General features: G+C 48.9%; 1 protein-coding gene across 1 annotated transcript in view; it reads right to left on the reverse strand.

The window, feature by feature from the left end:
- The window catches only part of Tei (irregular chiasm C-roughest protein teiresias), a 272,197-nt gene that overhangs the window by 108,452 nt on the left and 142,339 nt on the right, over positions 1 to 21,406 (reverse strand). The window contains exon 6 of the mRNA XM_076894980.1: positions 92 to 433. Within this exon, the coding sequence (XP_076751095.1) occupies positions 92 to 433 (342 nt within the window). The remainder of the gene's footprint in view (positions 1 to 91; positions 434 to 21,406) is intronic.

Here is a 21,406-nt window from a genome sequence, read left to right on the forward strand (position 1 = left end):
AACCCTCTTCAAAATTTCTCTATAAACGATTTTCAACTCCGCGGTTCTCCAGAAGAAAAGCAATCGAATGTAACGTGGAAACTTTACTCACATTGCACGTCCAGAAGGATGCTCGCGTTCATTGGCATCGTGAGGGTGACGTGGCGCGCGACGCAAGCGATCGTCGCGTTATGGTGTCCCCTGAGGACCTTGAGGTAAGCCCCGCTGCGTCTGCCGGACGTCGAGGGTAGCACGGTCAGATTGTCCGGCGGTTGCTCAGGGCCGTCTAAAGTGGCCTGAGACAGAGTCATTCCCCATGCTAAATCCGGTGGCGGGTTACCGCCCTCGGCGGCGCACTCCAATGTCAACTCGGAGCCCTCCTTCACGGGTACAAACTGGTTGCCAGGGTCCAACCTGCGACCATCTATCAGCAGGTAGGTCCCACGGGGTGCCTCTGTAACGAATTCAACCCTTCGGTTAGTTCCTCGTTTTATGACCCCGTAACGATGAATAATCTCATAGACAGAAGTGTATTTAAGTACAGGGGATGATTTGGGGGTAATTCTCGCGTCTAAATGGTCCCGATTTTCGTTTAGAAATTATTGCTGGTACGAGGAGTTAATGAGACAGGAAAGAATTGAATCTTTCGAGATTTCAGCGATTATTTGTTCGGAATTTTCAGTGGAAAATAAGGGAGTGGTTTGCGAACGATTTTTGCGGCATTATTATTCGCGACGAGCGTCCCATCGAGCAATGTGCCACGTTCCTCGAGCCACAGACGCGGCATCGCGGAAACCAGAGACGAGGAAATACAAATTTATCTTAGTTAAGGCGAGCGAGAGGGGCGCGAGAGAATGGCGGTAATAAGAATCATGTTTTCCATCCAAATTGATCGTGTTTGTGTAGTCTAAGGGTGTGCCAAGCGTTTCAACGAGATTCTCCAACGGGTTTCAGAGATTCGTTTCGCCGCCGATAAGATCGAGTCACGTTCATTAAATTCCTCCGGTGGCCTGGATCTTGCCAAAAACCGGCGCACGGGCCCGGCCCCACGAAATGGATTATGGAAAAGGAATACGCGTGCAGATTTTTCGGGGCCATCGAAATTGCGATCTCTGACACGCGGCCCGATTTCACGTAATAAAATAGACGTTCACTCGGAATACTAACGCGATACTTGGACCGTTTCGCTTTGCGTTTACCATCCCTCTGCTTCAATTTCCTCTCCTCAAATCAGATCGTTTCGCCGTAATTGCCTCTCCGTTTCCGTTTCTCTTAAAGTCTACGCGTAGCGACGGAAAATCTTCAATCCTGTTACTCGCGAGATAATCGCCGTGATACGGCCATAACGCGACATCAGTTCGACCGAGAACTCTCTCGACTTTCCGAATTGCCACAAATAAAACAGGAACTCATTTACTCTTTATACGTTGGTGCTTGGTAACATATTTTGAAAGGGATAAAATCAATGTTAGACACTCAATGGGCCTTTTATTCTCCTTCCATTCGTCGAGCACTTAGCGAACTATACCTTACTGAAAATAGAAGAGAAATTGCGGAAACCACTTACCGCGAAAGGGTAGGCGAAAAAATGGAGGGCACGAAAAAAGTAGGAACATTTAGAGGACCGTAGTTTGTGTCCGATATTTTCCAATTTCTCTGCTAGCTTCTCATTGTCCACAGGTTCGTTTAAAAAGAGCAACAAAAAATTTAGAAGACGCAGGGATCCTTTGCCACTGTTTCTCATTCGCGTCCTTTCTATCCGCAATTCCATCGGAATTTTCGCATTACCGCGGAATACACGATATGTACGAATGGCGAAGAAGAGGGGTAGAACGGAAAAGGGTGGAAACCCCGAAATTTTGGGTTTCATTCGAACTGAAAAAGGTATGCCCATCACAGTCAATAAATCCGCGCGGGCAGCTCGAAATTTTATCCACCGATTCTACTTTTCCTTCTTTTATTTTTTTACTAAAATCCCCCGCGAACGATGAAAACGAAACGCCGCGGAGGAATTAATATAAAATCGCGAACCAAGTGTCCACGATAACGAGATCTCGATTGTTTCGCGGATAATTTTCTCGCGGATCGTAACAGAGCCGATCGCGATGAATATTAATACCTATCGTGTGACTTCTGAATCGCTGCTGGTGGTTTCTCTAATTCTCGAACGTACAGCCATTCACTTCTGATCGTCGAGTAATCACGATGCGCTACTATCGCGAATCAACGACGCGGGACTCTGAAATTCCACGTTTGACGCGGTCCTATTACTCCCATTATTTCTTTTGTTATCGGCGCGGCAATTTGCGCGATTTTATTCCCCGCTGTAGCATTATTTCGACGGGCCGTCGAATCCGTGAAACGCGCGCGATTCACAGCCGGCACGATACGTAATACGATTCGATCCAATTATTTTCACTAAAATAGTAAGTCATCGCTAATGAATTAAAACAATTTGGTAGTATCAATAACAACGATAATAACGTTAAATATTTCCCAAGTACCAACAGTAACAGAGGCATAAACGATAACGCGTTTAATATTCCATCGATGCAATAAATATTCCCATTACCGTGCATATTTAATTAACCAATATTCCCCATCGGGCCGGAACATTCACCCTTTCATCTTCCAATTCTATTCGATCGCTCAATTTCGTTCGTTTCACCCTTTCCCGGTCCACGCTCGTGCCACGTTGCCCAGCCCGCCCCTCCTACCGATCGAGGTGAATAAGCGTGCCCGTTAATTCACCGTTCCCCACGTGAAAAGGATAGATCGGGCCTAGAACCGGAAGATCGCATCGTACGATTTGAAAGCGCGCGGCGGTATCCGAGAAAAATCCAGGCCCGCACTTTGCATACACTTTTCGCCTCAATTTTCAGTCGAAAAATCACGGACTCGCCCCGTTGGAAGGGTTCCAGATCCGTGTAATGCGATCGCGAGTCGAGGAGAGGAAAGGATACGAAGGGAAAAGAACGCTACCCCGCCCGCGCTGGTTATATAATATATTCACCCCCCCTCGCGAGCATACGCTTGTTCCTCCAACTTCTCGATCAGCATCGCGCCAATTTTTAACGAAACTTTCGACCCGCTGGACCAGCTTCCCTATTTATTGTTAGATCTGAGCGGTTTTCTATCAGCCATTTCTAATGTTCGTCAAACGATCGTACTCTTTCGTTCGCTAATTTATTATTCCACGCTGTATGATTCATACGTTAGGAAAACAATAATCGAACTTCCCATTGTTCGTACATAATTCATGCCGACTACAATAGTCCTGAGAATAATACAGCGTGCGCGTGTAATATTGGGTAATATCGATGCTACAAAAATAGTCCGTTTTTTCCTCCATTTGTTGTTCCGATGGAACAAAGCCACGTTGTTGTGCTCGCATTAATTGGGACGTATCGTTCCATCGATCGTCGTACTGCTGAAAATCGCTTGTATTATACAAATTGCGCAAAGAACGGTAAATATTTCCACGGTTTTATATTCGCTTGGAATCATCCCCCTAGGAAGAAGATCTGCCAGCAGTGCTCCGCGATGTTATCCAGCTTCCTCTGCGATAGATGAAATATCCTTAAATGATGCAGCTACCGTGATACAACGGTACGCGCGCAAACAATGACATAAACCAGTTGAAACGTCCGATAAAAACGAGAAAAAGGAGGAAGGCCGGCTCGAGAGTCCTCCGCGTTCCCGACGAATCGGTTGGTTCGATTGCGCGTTGCGTCCGCGGGCAAAAAATTTCTTCCCCGTAGCTCGTCGGCGAATTCCCGTTGAAAAGCACGCCAGGCGAATCTAGGCAGTGTATCGCGGCAAAGTAGAATTAACGAACGGGATACGAGCCGCCTTTTTGCTCGTTAGGCGGAACAGGCCGCTCCGCTCGATCCGTCGTTCAGCCTCGAAACGGACGCGCCGTTGATTCCGCGCGTAATAGAGTGGAAGTAAAGTGGTTTAACCAACGTCTAACCGAGGACTGGTCCCGTCGATCCAGGTCACCGAATTAATACAGTTTTATCTACCGCTATGCGCGGGGGTTATCGCGTGCTCGAAACACGGCGAGCGCGGAGGTTCGTTCAGGAGGGGGTGGGTAACGCACCCCCGTCGTTCGAGTGGGATTTAATCGTAAACGTGTAGCGAATTATACGACTGTAACCTTTGCATCCGACGCGGGCGCGTTCTCGTAACCGATCTACGAGGGTAACGATTCCTATTTGATTTCAATTCCCGCGGAATTTCAACGGGGAGGCAAGCGAGCGAACGCGCGGGGTTATAAAATACTTGGCAACGATCGACGATTATACGCTCGAGTGGGTGAGCCCGGGCGGCTCGAGTCGATAAAAGTTCCTTGATTATCGTTCCATTTCGCGGATTTAATTCGCCGCGAAACGCACCGTCCCTCGGCGTTACGAAACGTTTCAAACAATCCCGAAGTTCATCGTTGATATCGCCGTGGATTAATGGGATCGCGGGGGGTGATACGGGGTGCGCGCGACCGAATAAAAACGCGCGCGTAACGAAGCAGAGTAGCCGATATTATAATACCAGTTGAACGTGATAATTGCTTTCGCGAACAAAAGTAACGCGTTGTTATACACGAGCCCCGACTTTCACGGCGTTGCCGTTAATTCCCTCGATTTTAAAAATACCACGCTGGGAATATATTTAAAATGTACATTTTTTAAAACGGATATTAAGCCAGACTTTACACAGCCTGGCTGCGTTATCACGTTCGCGGGATATTCCGAGAATGTTACAGGCCTGGTTACTTCGTTCGATACACGCGTGGAACGTGTACAGGGTGAACGGTGTCTGTAAAGAAGCCTGGCGAACCCTTCCGGACTCGCGAGCCAATAATAGGTGCAGGGGCGCGCGTTTAACCCGGGGTAGAAAGCGCACCGGGCGCGTTAATACAGAAACATAACGCTAAAAACAATTTCGGAACAGTGGCTGGGCCGCGTTTCGCACATATGGCGCCAGGTCTGGCCGAACCAGGAATTCCCCAGATATCTATGGTTCGTAAAATTTCACAATATCGCCTGGCCCGACCTCCTTCGGCGATCGATTTCCCCGCGAATATCAGAAGGAATGCTCGTATTAAAGTAAGAGAGCGGAGGCGAACGCGAGGCGGAGAGGGAAAGTAAGAAGGGAAAAAACGGGAAACGCGACGAGGAAACATTGATCTTTACGGTGGGCGAATTGCATGCGGTTCCGCTGGAATTTTTATAACGGTCGAATAGAATTTAATAACTGCAACGGTGGGCAAAGATTGCGGGCCCGCGATGAGAAACCGAGAGGGGGTGGATAAGATTCGCTTCGTTAAATAAGCCCGCGAGAAATTAAAATGTTTATGAACACGTGAAGCGCGGGGAATGAAATCGAATTACTTGGCGGCACGGCAGCAACGGAGTGCGTAATAAGGAAATATAATTATAATACGGAGGAGAGATATAATAACAAGATACCAGAGAAGAACTTCGTATTGAGTTACACGGTAACAATGAAGTACACTCCGACGGTAGTTTCCTGCGATAACACGAAACACAAGAGGGTTGACGAATTTCTCGACAGAACTATTGAAACTACCGCTAACTAGGTACTTAACTAAAATTCACCTTGGTGGATCGTGCTGCGAACGCTCGCGTGTAATTCTCGACAGTATATCTCGCTCTCGAACTCACGATAAATTAATTTCGAAAATTAGTAAGAGCACAACTGCGAATCCCGTTGGGACGTCCCCTCTGTCGACCAAAAACCACCCCTCTCGCCACTTGGCGCTGATCACTTTTTTCTACGACTCTATACCATCCGAGCCATTTTTCCTGCGCAGAGTCGCGTCGTTCAGGGTGATTATCCAACGCGACTCTCATTAGCGAGACGCTCGTAATGTCCCTCGTATTAAGGGGGTGTCGTTCGCGTTTATTGCGCCCCCGTGTTGTTCAGCTTTCGCTACCACGCTCGTCGCTGTCCGAAAGATTCATTGTCATTCATTAAAGGGACCTGACGCGAAACTGGTAGCGGGTGATTCGAACTCGAAGTCAAAGGGAGATCCACCCTTACTTCGTTACGACTCGAAATACCCTACGAGAACGTTTCGCTCGAGATTGTCCGATCCTGGAAACAGTCGACGGAATTGTATTTACGAGACAACCGAGGATTTAACGACCCGATTCGTCGTCGTCGTCGTTTGATTCGAGGTCGACGAAAAATCTTGTCGAGCTACGACTCGAAATATGAATCAGCCAATGGCGATGAACGCTGGAGATAACGTCGCGTTTAACGACACCCCGAGCTAGACCAGCTGATTAATTATTGTTTGACAGCCTTTCGAAAGTTGCGCGGTGGAAAACGGAGAAAGGGGGGACAGAGCTTTCGAGAATGTTTCCGAGTTTCTGATAGGAAAACTTCGTGGCAGCGTTAAATATTCAGAACCATCCACGGTATGCGGGAAAAAGGATGTTTTTGAAAGTCTTTTAATCGAGGGAAGACACTCCTGCCGCGAGAGAGTGCTGGTATTCTCCGAGTTAAGTTTAAACAAGTAATTTCCACGGAAATGTACGTCCCTGCGAGTTATTAATCTGCAAAATTGCGAAACGTGGAACGTTCCTTAATATTTTAAAGTAAGATTCTATTACCACTTCCCTCTCCGTACAACTTGCCAAACTATCTGTCAAACTGTTCTACTTGTCTGACCACGAACAGCTTCCCGTGACACTTGTTCTACTACTGTCTTTACACTACTTGCCTCGGTCCAGTCGTCTACACCACTCTCTGACTCGTTACTTCATACATTGGTCCATACTACTGGTTTCCCTGTTCGACGGCTATACCACTTGTTCGAGACTGTTCGCAATTTACGATTACTTTCCTAATCAGAAACTACCCACGGCCCGACCATACTTAATCCAAAAAGGCTACCATATCGCTTACACAGCAGGGAGACTCTCTCTATAATACTACTTGTCCGACCACACGCGACCCCTACGCCACTTATAAACTCAAAGACCGTCCTATTCCACTTGCACGACCACTCTCATTGGCTTATACCCTATGCCACGCAAAGGAAATTACACAACGTTTCCTCAACGTCAATCCTCTATATAATTCACAGAACATGAATTCAACTAACTTCCCTCCCCCATTCGAAAGATATTATAATTTCCATGGAACTCGGACACGAATCGTCCGCATCACGGTTAATTGGTGAATTTCTAAGCAGCAAGGAATCGTACAGTCCTCTTTCTCCACCAGGGTTACAAATCGAAAACGTCGAAACGAATCGTCGATCGATCAATACGAGAAGTTTCTTCGACGTCGCCAGCAATAATCGTCCAGCACGCTCGAGGCTAGCAATAAACAGGTAAGATTCAAGAGTCGTCGCCTGAGGACGGCCCGTGGGGAAAGATTCGCGAGTCCTCACGCATCACCGCGTTCGATCGACTTCATCCGGTCCCAGGGTGTATCTGGTGCGGAAAGATTAGCCGGGACCACCTCCAAGCTCTCCCACCGCGAAAGTATGCTGCTTATTCTGGCTCCCAGCCTATCTCCCACCGTTTCTCTTCGGCTGCCCCCCCTTCGATCCGGAATTTACTATCCGCCAGCCGCCGCGACGAAAAGGAAATCGTTTCGATTAACATACGTTACCGTCGACGCGGTTTTTCGAATACCAAAGGGCGTTATTCGACCCGATAGAAATTGTCCCGTTACGGTCGAACCATAAATTGATTTCCGACGGATTTAAGGAAGCCGCGAAATAGAGGAATCGCGCGGAGGACGCGCGATTTACTGGCCCTCTTTCTAGCTTACTTCTGTGCTTCCCTTGGGGATAGAGGGAATAGAAGGTAAATATTGGAATCGACGGCGATGGTCCTTTGAGAAGGATCATTGGGGCTTTAGCTTAAACGGTCTAGCAATTTCGATAGAGTAAATTGTTAATAGCGCGTAGGTGGGACGAATGTGTCCGGAAAATGCTTCGAGAGCCATGGCAGACGGCGAAAGTGACGACGTCGCGACACTTGACGTTAATCGATTTCGTCGCGCGGACGGGACGGAGCGCGAGCGACGCCTCTTTGTCAGCGAACAAAAGCGCGGCGACTTCGTGAATAAAGCGCGAGCTGCGCCGCGGAATTTAAAGGGGACGAATTAAAACGGGAAACGTCGTCACGGTCCCCGGACAAGCGTTGAACACTTACAGGCGACTTCGCGAGCGAGCCTGTCAGGGGCAGCGCTCGCCAGCCGAAAAGGGAATAACGCCGTTGCGTTCCGCGGTGCGCAACAAAGCCGCAACAGGTGCGACCGCGCACCACGCCGAAAAGAGCGAGGGCAAACACGGAAGGGAAAATGAATTCTGCGCGCTACGATCATTTTTCTTCCACCGCGTCGGGCATAATTTGTCGCGTTACTTCGTAGAAATTATAGTAAGATGGTCTGGTCTCGCGATGGAAATTAACGGCAGGTTATAAAGGAGAACGTCGATGAATCTTGGGAGGAAGAGCGTTTAAACTGCCTTAAAAATGAAGCATTCGCGCGGCCACCCACACTGGATTTGTTCCTCGTTCCTGGACGGAATTTAGTACTCGGACGGAAGGATAACGATAAATCGCGAGGGAGGTCTCTAATCCGCGGGAAAACACGGAAGAGCCCTCGGCCAGATTCCCGGTGATATTGCGCCGCAAGAATGATTGCCCGCGAGTGACGTTATTATTGTCAGAAATCATTTGCATACCCGTCCCGTTCGAAGACTTTAAAATCAATTTATCATGCCCGGCGACACTGACATTATTGCGTTCAATATTTCACCCAGGATGTAGCCACGGATATTACGTATTAAACTGCAATTCCAAGTCGCCGGTGCATAAACAGCTTAAATAATGCTCGTCGCGCGATCCACCGTGACAAAGTCCCGGCGAGATCCGGAAACTACCGGCGTATCAATAATTCGCGAACGCCCGCGATCGAGCGCGACTGAACATAGAAATAACGCGGCTGGACACGGCCGTTGGATCGCGTAGAAAATAATTCAATCGTACGTTTTATCCTTGTTCTACTTAATCGCGGCGCTGAATCGCCGGTGTTTGACGACGACAAATATTTAATCGCCAGGCAACATCACCCGAAACCGCTCCGCCAACACGTCCGGTCAGCGCGCTCGGCTGACTGTACTGCGATCCATACTACTTACTGGCCAAACGCTGACCTGCTCCACTTTCCAGTCGCCTGACCGTGCACAAACCTATTTTACTTTCCGCGTGCCTGCCCGCACGCCGTTCCACTTCCGCCGCGTCAACCCCGCGTTTCTGGTCTATTCTACTTTCGCCAGCTCGCGTGTTCTACTCGCCTGTACGATGAATGGGCCTCTGACCCTGCGCGAGCCTGTTTCACCTCGCTTCGACATCTGCTTTTATTGTGCGATCGTAATTGCACGTAAGTGCACGGTTAGTTACACGCGAAAGCGTGTACCAGTTGACGCTTCGCGTTTCCGAACCGTTGGCATTTCAGAAGCGACGACGCGAGCGAATCGTTGAAAAATTGTTGACGAATAATTTCCAGCTCCTTGTACGTGTAATTCTGAAGAGCGCATTAATTGTTGGGCCACGGTTTCAAAGGTTAAACGCTTCCGTTTCGTTGATCCCGGCCACCCCCAAGTTCGCGCTCGTACCTACTCGCGGAAGCGGTAAAGTTCAGGAATCTAAAGTTATATACGCGTGGAAACGCCGTGTAAAAAGGAACGCTCTAGCGCAAAGTAGTTTTCTCCGTCCCGAGTGCGAAGGGTGCGGGTTCGTGAAACGAACCCGCGTACGTTTTAAAATCCGTGCCGCGGCCGCGTACGTTCGCGCGTCTCGAGCAATTTCTGCTCGCGCCGCGCGCAGTGAAGTGCTTTTAATTATGAAAGTATCCACTCGTTCAGCGAGAGAGAAAAGGAAAAAGAAAATAGAGAGAGAGGAGGGAGGGGGCAAAACACGCCAGCGTAAATTCTGTAGCAGCAGTATAATCGAATCGACGACCGAAAGCTGCCGCGAAATTAGATCCAAACGCGTCGCTACCCTTCACGTTCGTTTATATGGAAATCATCCTGGCGATGTTTTTAAACATCGACTATTATCCGTTCAACCTTCGAATATGCATAAAGTATTCCCACTGTTAGTGTATGTTAATGCACCGTGCAATTTAAAGAACGGAAGTTAATCGAATTCCTGATTAGACGCGCCTAGAGAACGAAGGGTAAGTAGAGTGAGTAAGTGCGCGGTCGGACGAGCGGCAAGTGGAGTAGGTCAGCGTATGCTAGGTGATTTTAGAAGTAGAATTAATCAATGTGAGAAAGGGACACATCTTAGAGTAAGAGTTTCTAGATTCTACGTAATTTCTCGTTCGATCGCGTGTCACATTAAAATGTACAGGACACATCGCGATACACTTTACGTAACACTTCGTACCGTTATTCAAAATTATTATCCATCATCAAATCTACGGAATAATATCGAAACGCGAATGAAAATGGGGCGAATCGTTAACTAGCGTGAAAGCTCGTCGTGTGATTATACAGCATTCATTAATGAATCGAGGCAGGAAAAACAACAAGCATCGTAAATTATTTCGCGAGAAAATTCCGCTCTCGCGTCGATATTTCACCATGAATACCACAAATTACGGCGAGGCCAGGCAGAGCGGCTGCCTCGACGTCTATCTAGACAGGTTTAAATTTTTCAACCGTCCGCGCGCCACCCCCGCTAGTCGAGAGGATTCTTTTAAAATGCAAATATTCGCCGAGGACGCCGCGCACCGAAAGAAACGTTACTTTTCTTATAAAGTGGAGGTTGTCGGCGTCGTACGATATAAGTTGTTGGCGATAAAAATCCACGCACCCGAGTGAACCGTCCCGTTTTACGCCGGCCGTTAAATTATCGCTGGCCCAGGCCGCGCTAATTCGCGCCGGAACGAGTTCCAAGTTTCTCGAAGGCTCGAGGGGTGCGCGCCATCTTAAATCTTCTGATCGCCACGCGTGGTACCGCTGGCGCGCGATAAATCCGTTCGCGTTTCGAGAATTAATCGGGAGAACAAACCGAGGGGCCGCGCGTTGCGCTGGTTCGAACCAGCGTAACAACCGTGCGATCTGAAATGAGGCGAACTGTCTGCGGATCCGAGGTATCGCAGCCAATTTGTCCACGATTTAACCAGCGGTAATGGGAACGTAACAAAGATCCCCTCGAAGAACTTTCTGACGCCCGATCGATCATTAAATTGCAAATGATAAATCGACCTGGTACTGGTGCCACGAACCGACTATCGTACATCAACGCACGCTACGGAGTAACTTATTCAGTTACCAAACTACTGACTCCAGTCGAACTCGCATACGAGAGAGGTTTCAGCCGCTTCAGCGATGCGCTTGCAACGAGCGCCACGACTGGATCCGCGTGCAGATGTTATTCTTCTTTTTTTTTTCGTTTACCACCAACGTAGGAGCTGTTCGCACAACAGGCAACGAGTATACCCTTCAGGAAATCTCAGATTCTCCAGCTCGTAGGAGAAATGGATAGAGTAGAAGGACGAGGCGGAGGCTTAAGCGATGGAACGCTAGAGCAACAACACGAAATTTCCCAGCCGCAACGTAGCGACTGGCAGCCGACTCGACAAGCGAACAGGCAGCCAGGTAAGGCGGCCAGACACCAGCGATGGATGAGATGCTAAGGAGACGCGAAACGATCGACTATTCCCACCGTGGGACGAGAGAGAGAGGGAGAGAGGTAGAGGGAAAGGAGAGGGAAGGGTAGTCGGGCGTGAAATGGTTTTCCTTTGCCACCCCCGGCTCGACTCGTCCCACGTCGACTACGAACGGTCCGAGTTTATCCCTCTCCTACCCTCTCAGCCACGAATACGTGAGACGCGTACCGTACCCTTGGTGCTCTCGCGCCGCGATTCGAACCGATCCTCCAAGAATTATTGCTTTCTTTGAGTCCACCGCCCCGGGAGAACTTGTAACTCAAAAGGCCCAACGGTTCCTCGAGGAGAGATGGCTTCTTTGAAGTTACCAAGGACGGCTCGCCGACGCTAGCCTCGATATGAACGGGATGTTTCACCCCTTCCGGGGAACTGTGAATGTTAATCACTGCTAGCCTGCTCGACTGTATCGTGTCTCGTTTCCGCGCGGGTTCTCCGTTTGGTGTTTTGCTTTTTTTTTTTTTAATTAAGTTTACGCGAGAATCTGCTGCAAAATTCGCGATATACCATTTGGAATTTAATATTTTTATCGAACAATTTATCGCGGGCTGAACGTTTGGAGGGGTGGCGACGGCAGATGCCACGTAAAATAAATACCGGGACCAAAACAAATTTGGATTCCCGTTTTACAAATTGACTGACGCGCGTTTAAAATATCGCGATATTATTTTGATAGAAACGCGAGTTTTATGTACTGGTGAAATATTTGACGAAACATTGTCAGTAAATATCACGCGATATTGCCCGATTGGCTTGCGTACACTGTTCAATCGTGTCCTAGTTTCGCGTGTAATCATCAATTATAACCGTCGACCGATTTTGAATTAACTAAATTTCGCGTGCAGCGTTAGGCGGACGCTTCGTTTAAGGGTCGCGCGAGTCATTGAATCGCCAACGAATCGTTCATCCCGCGCGCGGAAAAGGAGATATGGAAGAAGAGGGAAGAAGGTGGAGGAAAATGGTGGACAAAGCGAGCGGAGCTCGTCGCGTAGATATCAAACAAGCGGTGATTCGCGGCCCGTTACAAAAGACACGGTTATTGCGCTGCTACCCTCCGGGGTGAAAGCACGAGATGAAGTTTCCTCCCGCGGGAGCCAGCGGGACCGCTCGCGTTCAACGATCCGCCCGTAAACTTTGATCAGCGATGCCTCGCACGTGGCTAATCCGCTAATCTTTCACGTACGCGCGATAAAACGAGCGCGAGACCGTGAAGTGCGCGAACGAGGACGAGAAGAAACCGAGAATCGTGTCGTTGAACGAGGACCGTCGCTAGCGCGCAACCAAATTCTCGCAACTCGAGGAAGTGACGTGATAAATTAGCTGCGATTGATTTTAATTGCTACGAAGATGAACGTGAGATAAGAATCTACAAGCGAAATTCTATGGAAAGAACAAATTATACTTTTACACGAACGATTTCGAGAGACCATGATAGAAAAAATAGTCGTACCATTGGTTACATCGAGAAAAGTATGCATCGTTATATCGCGTTTTAAAATTCATTCGAAGTTAAACAAATTAATGTCGAGCCAAAAATTATAACTTGAAATATCAAACGTGCGGAATTATTTTCTACTAATTTAATTAAATCGTGTGACTATTTTTCACAAATAATTCCAGGCGAACGAGAAATGAAAATCATATATTCTCGACAAACTACCCCGAAATCGTCGAGACCATTCACGTACCATTTCAACCACGCTTTCGATGGTGCCTCCAAAGATCCCCCAAACCTTTTTACCAAGCGAAGATTACGTAACAAGCTAAGAAAATCGACATTTTACGAACCACATTGACCCATCTCCGAGCACGGGTCCAGCATGCAAGTGAACGACAGAAAAAAAGACGAAAGGGGGTGAAAAACCCCCCCGGCTCACGGATCGGCCTGGCACGGGTCCGTCGGTCGGGTGTCAATTTTTCAACGCTTCGTACCGCGCGCCTTATATTTATCACTCTTCGTCTATCGTTCGCCGCTGGCAAATCTCTTTGAGAGCGATCTTATTGATGAAGCACGCGCGATGGCTGTACGGCGTCGAAGAAAAATCGACGCTCGACCGCAGCCAGCCTCTCTCGTCCAGCGGGATGACGTTGTAGCCTGTGCAGGATGGACGAGAGGGGCGAACGATGCGAGAAAGGGACGCGGATAAGGGGAGTCGAGGTATTCCGTGATTTATATCATAATCCAGCGGGATCGGTGTCTCCTTTCGAACGATGGCGACGTCTGCGTCGTTGGTACTTGAAAATTAACACCAACGCGGAACGTTGGACGCGGGGAATGCCCGGTTCCATTATCCGGTAATATTATTTACTTGCCTCCAATTTCTTGGTCAATCGATTCGGCGGTCAAACGTGATTTACCGCACCGATTGGATTGCCCCGTGTCCACGTTACGTGGCTCGGGTTACAACTGCGAAACGACACGCGTGCACGCGCCCCTCGGAACTGGCAATCACCCTCGTCGAAGTATTCCATGGCTAGGATCACCTTTACTTTCTCTCATCCCCCTCTACTTCCCCCGTTGTTTCTTTCCTTAATTCGCTAATAAGGGACGAGCAGCTGCTCCCTTTCGAACATATCACGGACGCGTTCTCAAACGTATAATCGAGGTCGTTTCGCGGCGAGCGTGCGCAAACCGTCGGTTCTCCAGCACCCTCGTCGAATTCCGCCCCCCGCGATCTTCGCCACTCGAAGACGGGGCGAATCCGTGCGCGGCACGTTGGGGCGGGTAATTTTCAGAAAATTCATTAGCCGCGCTCCATGAAAACCGCACGCTCGTTGCCTGAACGGGAACTTAGCGGTTCACCCGGAAAAATAGCTCTCCCGGCCGTGGAAAGTTCTGATTAAAAGTTATGGACGGGAACCAGGGGGGTTGGGGGGTAGGTACCGGTCGTGTGCACTTTATTTACGGGCTCCCGCGTAATTGAATTTCATTTCTGCCCGGGAAACTTGAATTCCCGATCCTTTGTGCGCGTCGATCATCGGCCGGGGTGCTTGATTCGACGTTGAATCTAATTAACCGTCATCGAACAATCGCGGAAAAAATTGCTGGCTGATTGAAACTGTTTCGCGCGATGCTTCCCGCCCATACGCCCTTCTGCGGAGTTAATATTCAATTGTTGGAACGTTTCGTAGTTCAGACGTTGGTAAAGAATTCAATTAAATTCTCGTTAGAGTTCGATTTGATTGTATACGCGTATCGTTCTTCTGCATTTTATTTAAAATAATTCTGATCAATCGTCAACGCGAGCGAAACTGATCCATCTCGTGTTTCAAGTGACAGAAAAAGACCATCAGTAGAGTTCAGCAAAAGTGTCTTATTCCTTGTCTGTCGGAAATCTTTTTAATTTATAATATAAGTTACTGTAAACGAATAAGCGGCAATAATGAAGGTATAAAGCTGTTAATGGACACCGTGGAACAGGTAGGATAATATTGAATATCCCGACGTGCATCCAGCTATTTTAATTACGCCAGAGGGAAGAGTTCGAAATTTAGCGCACACGACCACTGCGGTAACGGGCACGCTTCGATTTCCGATAAAAATTTACCGTATTGGATATCTAAACAGGCCGACGAATCAGAGAATCGGATTGACTTTGTTCCAAACTTCCTGCATCGTGTCCAACGAAAAAAAAAAACACGATCCCCCGTCCCTCGATGCAATTCCACCGTCCAACGACAAAACGACCGGCACGCAAATTCATTCCGCGACCGAGGGAACGTATATCGAATACATTTCTCCGTTGTAACCCCGGCCAAATTACGCGTACGCCTAACCGCGGCTAAAAGCAGACATCCGTATCCCCTGTACACGAGGGTAACGTAATTTCGCCGCGATATAAAGTCACCTGGACGAAGATTGCTCCCCCTAATCCGACCGGAGAATACCTTATCGTTAGGCGAATCTGTTTTATGAGTTTCGACAACGAACCAACATCGCAGTGGCCCATTCCCTATTCACCCCTCGGCCCTATTTCACCACCCGCCGCGCGGAGACTCTCGAAAAGACACCCCGCGTCCGTCGCTGTGTTCACGTGCGCCACAGCGTGGCTGTGCGCGCGGAGGTTCCGACTTCTTTCTCGCCCGACCGCAGCCACGTTATGGCAAAAAGTTGATATCCAGCAGGGTCTTTCGTCACGGGGGTCGGTTAGCCTGATACCCGGGGACGGGGCTGGGAAATTGGCGTGCTTCATTATACGAAATCGCCTGTATAAAACGGACATCATCACCGTGGGCGGGCATCAGCGTCCGCGCGGGGTTCGCCATCTACGCGCGCGTGCCTCCTGTCGCCGGATATTCCGTTGGCTCGAACGCGTCGGCCATTTCGCCTGTTTAAAATTGAACGCGACTTACGCGCGCTTCTTCTCAGGGGCATAAATTCTAATTAACATAACTGCACTGTCGAGACGCTGGACGGGGACGGGAAATTTTTATCAGGCTACTTGGAAAGTGCGTGCTCGCTTAATTCAGCGCGACTGTGCACGGTAACGAGCGGCAAGCGGAGCTTAGACGTGTCGTTGCCACGGGGGTGGGTTTGAATTTTCGATTAGGGTCTTTGGGAATTTGAACTCTGGCCCGGCAGTGATTGAATGTCGGGCCAGAGAGAATAGAATATAGAGTTATGGAGTTCCCCTGTTGTTTCCTGTCTCTCCGTGTTCGCAAGACATTCACAATCGCGGCCACGAACACAGAGCCAGCCTCATCGAGGCGGACCACAAATTACCGGCAACTCGCGCGCCTGCGATTGCAACGGAGAATGCTCGTGGAATAAGATTAATGCTTGATTAATTTTCCATTCCCGGGTCCTTCATTTGTTAACACGTCTCTAACGTGACGCTTGAAAATTAAATTAAAAAATATCGCGATTATATCGGTGGTGTTTGTTCCATGAATTCTTTGAAAATCGTCGAAGGGTCGAAAAATCTGCGATCGTTTTCTTGCAAGGGCGAAACGAACAGAAACGGGACTTGTGAAACGTATCTGGGTAGAATGGTACTGCACACCGCGCTGATATAGCCCAGATTATAATCACGGGAATTGCGGCCAGGGTTCGTCATTAAATCGCGTAGAACACCAGAGATTGTTTCGCCGCTATTTGCACGGCAACTGAACAAGCAATGAAACGACTGACCGGAGATAGTCAACTAATTATGGCGTTCCTCACGGGCCAGAAAACAGAACAATGGTCCGTGTATCGGTATCCTAATCGCGCTGCGATGCTGCATCGTAGGATACGCATCCTGGGACCAGTTAATTAACTGCCGCGCAATATCAATCAACGAGGTTAAGGTCGATCGGCTGTACCGGCGATTGTTCGACAAATTTCTTAATCAGCTTGCGGATTAATTCCACTGCGAAACTGCGTTTATTACTCGCGTGAACTCTCTTTCGCCAGCGTACACCTCAAGGCTAATATTCCTCATTAGAATATCCTAATTCGTGCGCTATGCTGTTACCAAATTGCTCAATCGAAATCGTAGCGTGCGAATGGTTTTATCGCGCGCCATTGTTCACGCGTAGGAACGTAGAATAACGAGATATTCCGGAAGGAAATAAATAGAGTGATTGCATGCGAGTTCGAAAATCCGAGCTGCGAGAGGAGAGCATTTGGAACCGAGTGACGGGACCTGGCGACAACGATCCTGTGACCGAGAATGATAAGGGTAGCGTGAACGTGACCGCCAGCGTTTTAGAGCGGATGCATGAGAAATATATGGGATACTTCGTAGCGAATCAGTTCAATTGAAATCGAGCAGCGAGAGAGTTAAAAATGAACAACGAAGTTCATACTACAAAGTGACTAACAATAGACTTAATAACAATTGTACTTCAACAAGATATTTCAAAAGAATTATTCCCCTCCCCGGTAAAATTCCCACAAAACAATCGCTACAATCAAACTCGCGCTCTACGAATGGAATATCATACGCTCGTGAAGAGATTATCCAACGTGCAACTTTTTTCTCAGACGAAAAAAGCGTCATGGTACACCGCAGCAGACTCTGCGCTGCGATCTAAGCGGATGGCGAGCGGAAACGCGGTTCCTTCAGGGGGTGTGTATCGTTGACCGGCGCTAAATGCCCGTGGAACGATAGCGTCGTGTAGCCCAGGAGAGCTGTCGGTTCGAACGGCAGCCCTTCAAGTGCACCGCCGTCCGGAAGCACGGGGTTATTGACTCGGCACTCGACTTCGCTGGTGTACACAACACACGTCTGCGGGACGGCGGCGTGCGTCGAGGAGGAAACAGAAGCAGGATCGACGAGCGGTCGAACCGCGACTCGAGGAGGGCTGAGCGAGACGGTAACAGGAAGAGCGCGGGGGTGGCGCGCGGCATTTCGAAACGGCAATTTCTTGTTACCATCGGGCATCGAGACATGGTCGCGCGGTTTGATTGAAAGGACGGCCGATAATTAACTTTCAGACGGACTCTTTTTACGATGGCCCCGCACACCCCTCCGTAGGAGAGACGGGATGGTTATGACGTTCCTTAGTCGACGGAACGTTCGTTGAGTGAAATAAAATCGTCCTCCCGAGCGTGTTTTATGGACGGAGTTTTTACGGGCGCGTTACGCGTGTTATACGCTATGTATATTCTAGCGTGGGGAATAAATTGAACGCGTAGAGAATGCGAGTATTATTCCAATTTTATGCCGCTGTACTCTTATCGTTAATCTCGGCGTTGTTCGTTTAATGTCTTCTGATAATTACATCTGGCCGGGTGTGTGCGGCTTGTTTTGTCTTCGAAATACGATAACGCGTACTCTACTTTCGTTCTGTATATATTATATTTCCATATTACGGTTGTTGTACGCTCTTTGCATGCTTAAACGTTTCCATAAATGCATAGCAGAAATGATCGCGGAGCTGTTAATTCGCGCTGCGAATCGGTGGATCGTTTCACAAACTGCACCCTCGCTCGCCTCTCAGCGACAGCATTTAAAAGGACCCGTCAACCCTCGATACCGCGAACGCTCGTCGAACGGGGAACAGCCGCCGAAATCAAGTTACAGGCGATTGCGAACAAAGGAATACGCCTGTAACGCAAAGCGGCGGGTGTAACCGTACTCGAGATCGAACTCGATCGTCAAACGGGATTTTTCGATCGGCCGGACCCGCACAAACAGAATCCATCGCGTTAATAACCAAGGACCATCGATCCCCGTCCGTCCGTCGCGCGCGAACGTGAGCGCGAGCGCGCGATTTTCGATGATCGAATCGCGATACGCGACCGCGCGACGAAACAGAGCCGCCATATCGTCCGGCATTCGATGTTTGGCGACTCCTGCGGTCATCATCGGCCGACGAAATTAAATTACTTCGGCCGCCGGCGGAGCGAGAGCGCCCCCATTCAAACCCCGGTTCGCCCGCGTTGTAAACCCGATTTCGCACTCAAACGACTTGTAATCGACGGTTTTTGGTTCCGCGTTTAATGTTCCCAGCGTCCAGTTTTACGTCCCGCCGATGGCCGCCGTTCGAGTCGTTCAAGTGATGTATGGACCGTTTGTGTTATCCGCGGGTATCGCGACGAGCAATTTTTCACTATTTTTTACCTACCATACGTATGATTGACAATTGTATTAGAGGCGTTCTTCGTTGCCCTTCGAACGTGTTATTTTACGCTAGTCCTCGATAAAGCGCTTGGTACAGGTGTCTGAAAATTATTTTAAACGTTCATCGGATTTTCTAGCGCGAAGTTTGAAATTTCCATTTTCTCTTTTATATTCGCACGATACACTAACGCTACGCTGCTCCCTGCGAAGGATACAAGAAAGAGGAGGGAATAACGCGCGCCATTAATTATGGTTAAAAAGTGACCCTATCGAAAAGAAGGTACTTAAAATCTGGAAAATCACCAGGAAGACGGGCGATTGCGAGCGATCGATCTAGGGCATCGGTGCCGGAGAATGTTCCATTAATTACGCGGAAACCTTCAGCTAATCAATGGGTAGTTAGTGGCCAATGGTTGGCTCGCATCAATAATCACTGGGCGACGTGGTAGTATAGTACTGGGCTTTGATGCGCTAATTTACACCACCTGCATTAATGCCCTTGTCTCACTGGTCCGGAACTATGATTGTCTAAGTGCATGTACGACCCCGGAACAGGTATGCGCAAGGCGCCGTGAACAAGACGATATATTAAGGTAAACCCGTCGGTACAAGCGCTGATACGCGTCCCTTAATCGACGATTCGCGTCCGTTTACTTCTGACCGGACCTAGAACGATACCCTGGTCGACCATTCTGAAAAAAAGTGAGACTAATGGGAGAATACCATCGAATTGCGCTTCGTACGAACCCATAAACACGTAGCTGGATACGTAGCAGCGAAAGACCCGGTGGATTAGCCGGCAAGAAATATTTCAGTAGTACAAGTCGGTCGTAAGTCAGCCACTGCGTGTATCTTAACAGTACCAAGTTCGATCGTTCTGAACAATTCGATTCTAAACCTTTTTCTAGAAGATGCTTCGCAGTAGCTACTTACTCGTAACACCCAAACGAATTCAAAAGGGAAATGAAGCAGTCACTGACTTGATCAAGATAAAGAAATCTAGAATTAACCAAGGGCCGAAGTGGACTCGTCTCGTCGCCTGGTCCCGTTTGCAAGAAAATCGCGCGAAGAAAGTGGAGCGCTCTGAGAAGACGGCGAAGCAATCGTAACCGGAAACAGTACCGGAAGTTCATTATCCCCCGCAAAGAAAATTAGAATTAACCCCGGGAACAAAGTAGGGGCTCTCCATCCCCGTCGTCTCCTCTAATTTCCAGCCATCCAGGCTGTAGCGAGTGCGCGAAAGAATAGACCTGGTGGATTACGTCGTATAATCTGTCTACTCGCCAAGAGAAAAAAGCGCAATCACGCTAACAGCACGCGATTAACCGGGGAACAATGGCGGGGCCCGGGCCAAGGGAGAGAGAGAAAGAGAGAGAGAGAAGCATCCGAAAATTCGCGGCGCGGCAACGAACCATTGTGCTACGCCTAGGCGGTGGTTGGTACCGAGTATCTGACTGCGCTATACTTTCCCCACTCTCTGTTATAAATACACCGTGTAAACGTCTCCGTGACACCGGCCCGTTCCTCCGCTCGCGCGCTTCCGCGGCTTCCGCTCTCGAGCGGCGACAACGCTGGTAACAATGAGCGAGCCAGAAAGAGAGGGGGAGAAAAGGAACCCCCGCGGCTCGTTCCACCGTGCAAACTTTAGCTTTTGTCGCGGCAGCGCCCTGGAACAACGGCCTGCAGAACGAGAAAGAAGCCCTCCGCCGCCGCCGCTTGGTTTACGAGCGAAACAATACTTTTATCTTTCGGAATTCGTAGCCGCGCGACCCCGAGACACGGCCTCGGGACCGCCTAATTAGATTCAACGCTGCCGGAGGACCGGCTAAATGGCCGCGCTCCAGTCAACGCCGGGTAATAAACTTCTAAACGGCGAAACAATGAACGTGGGAAATTAATAAGTTCGTTAACGAGTTACACCGCAGTTCCGCGTTTAATTAATCCGCTCCGCGGTTAGGTGACGGGGGACGCCGGCGAGGGATTTTTATTCACCCTCCCCCCCACGATTCGAAACGGATTTATGCGAGTTCTTCCCCTTTTCTTCGGACTTTTTTTCTTCTTAATGATGCTCTATTGTAGAAGTTCTTTAGGACGTTAATTAAGATCCCAGGAATCGCTAACTAAGATCCGTTTAGATGAAGATACCGAGAAGAGCC

This window comes from Xylocopa sonorina, chromosome 5, assembly GCF_050948175.1.
Source record: "Xylocopa sonorina isolate GNS202 chromosome 5, iyXylSono1_principal, whole genome shotgun sequence".
Lineage (NCBI taxonomy): Eukaryota > Metazoa > Arthropoda > Insecta > Hymenoptera > Apidae > Xylocopa > Xylocopa sonorina.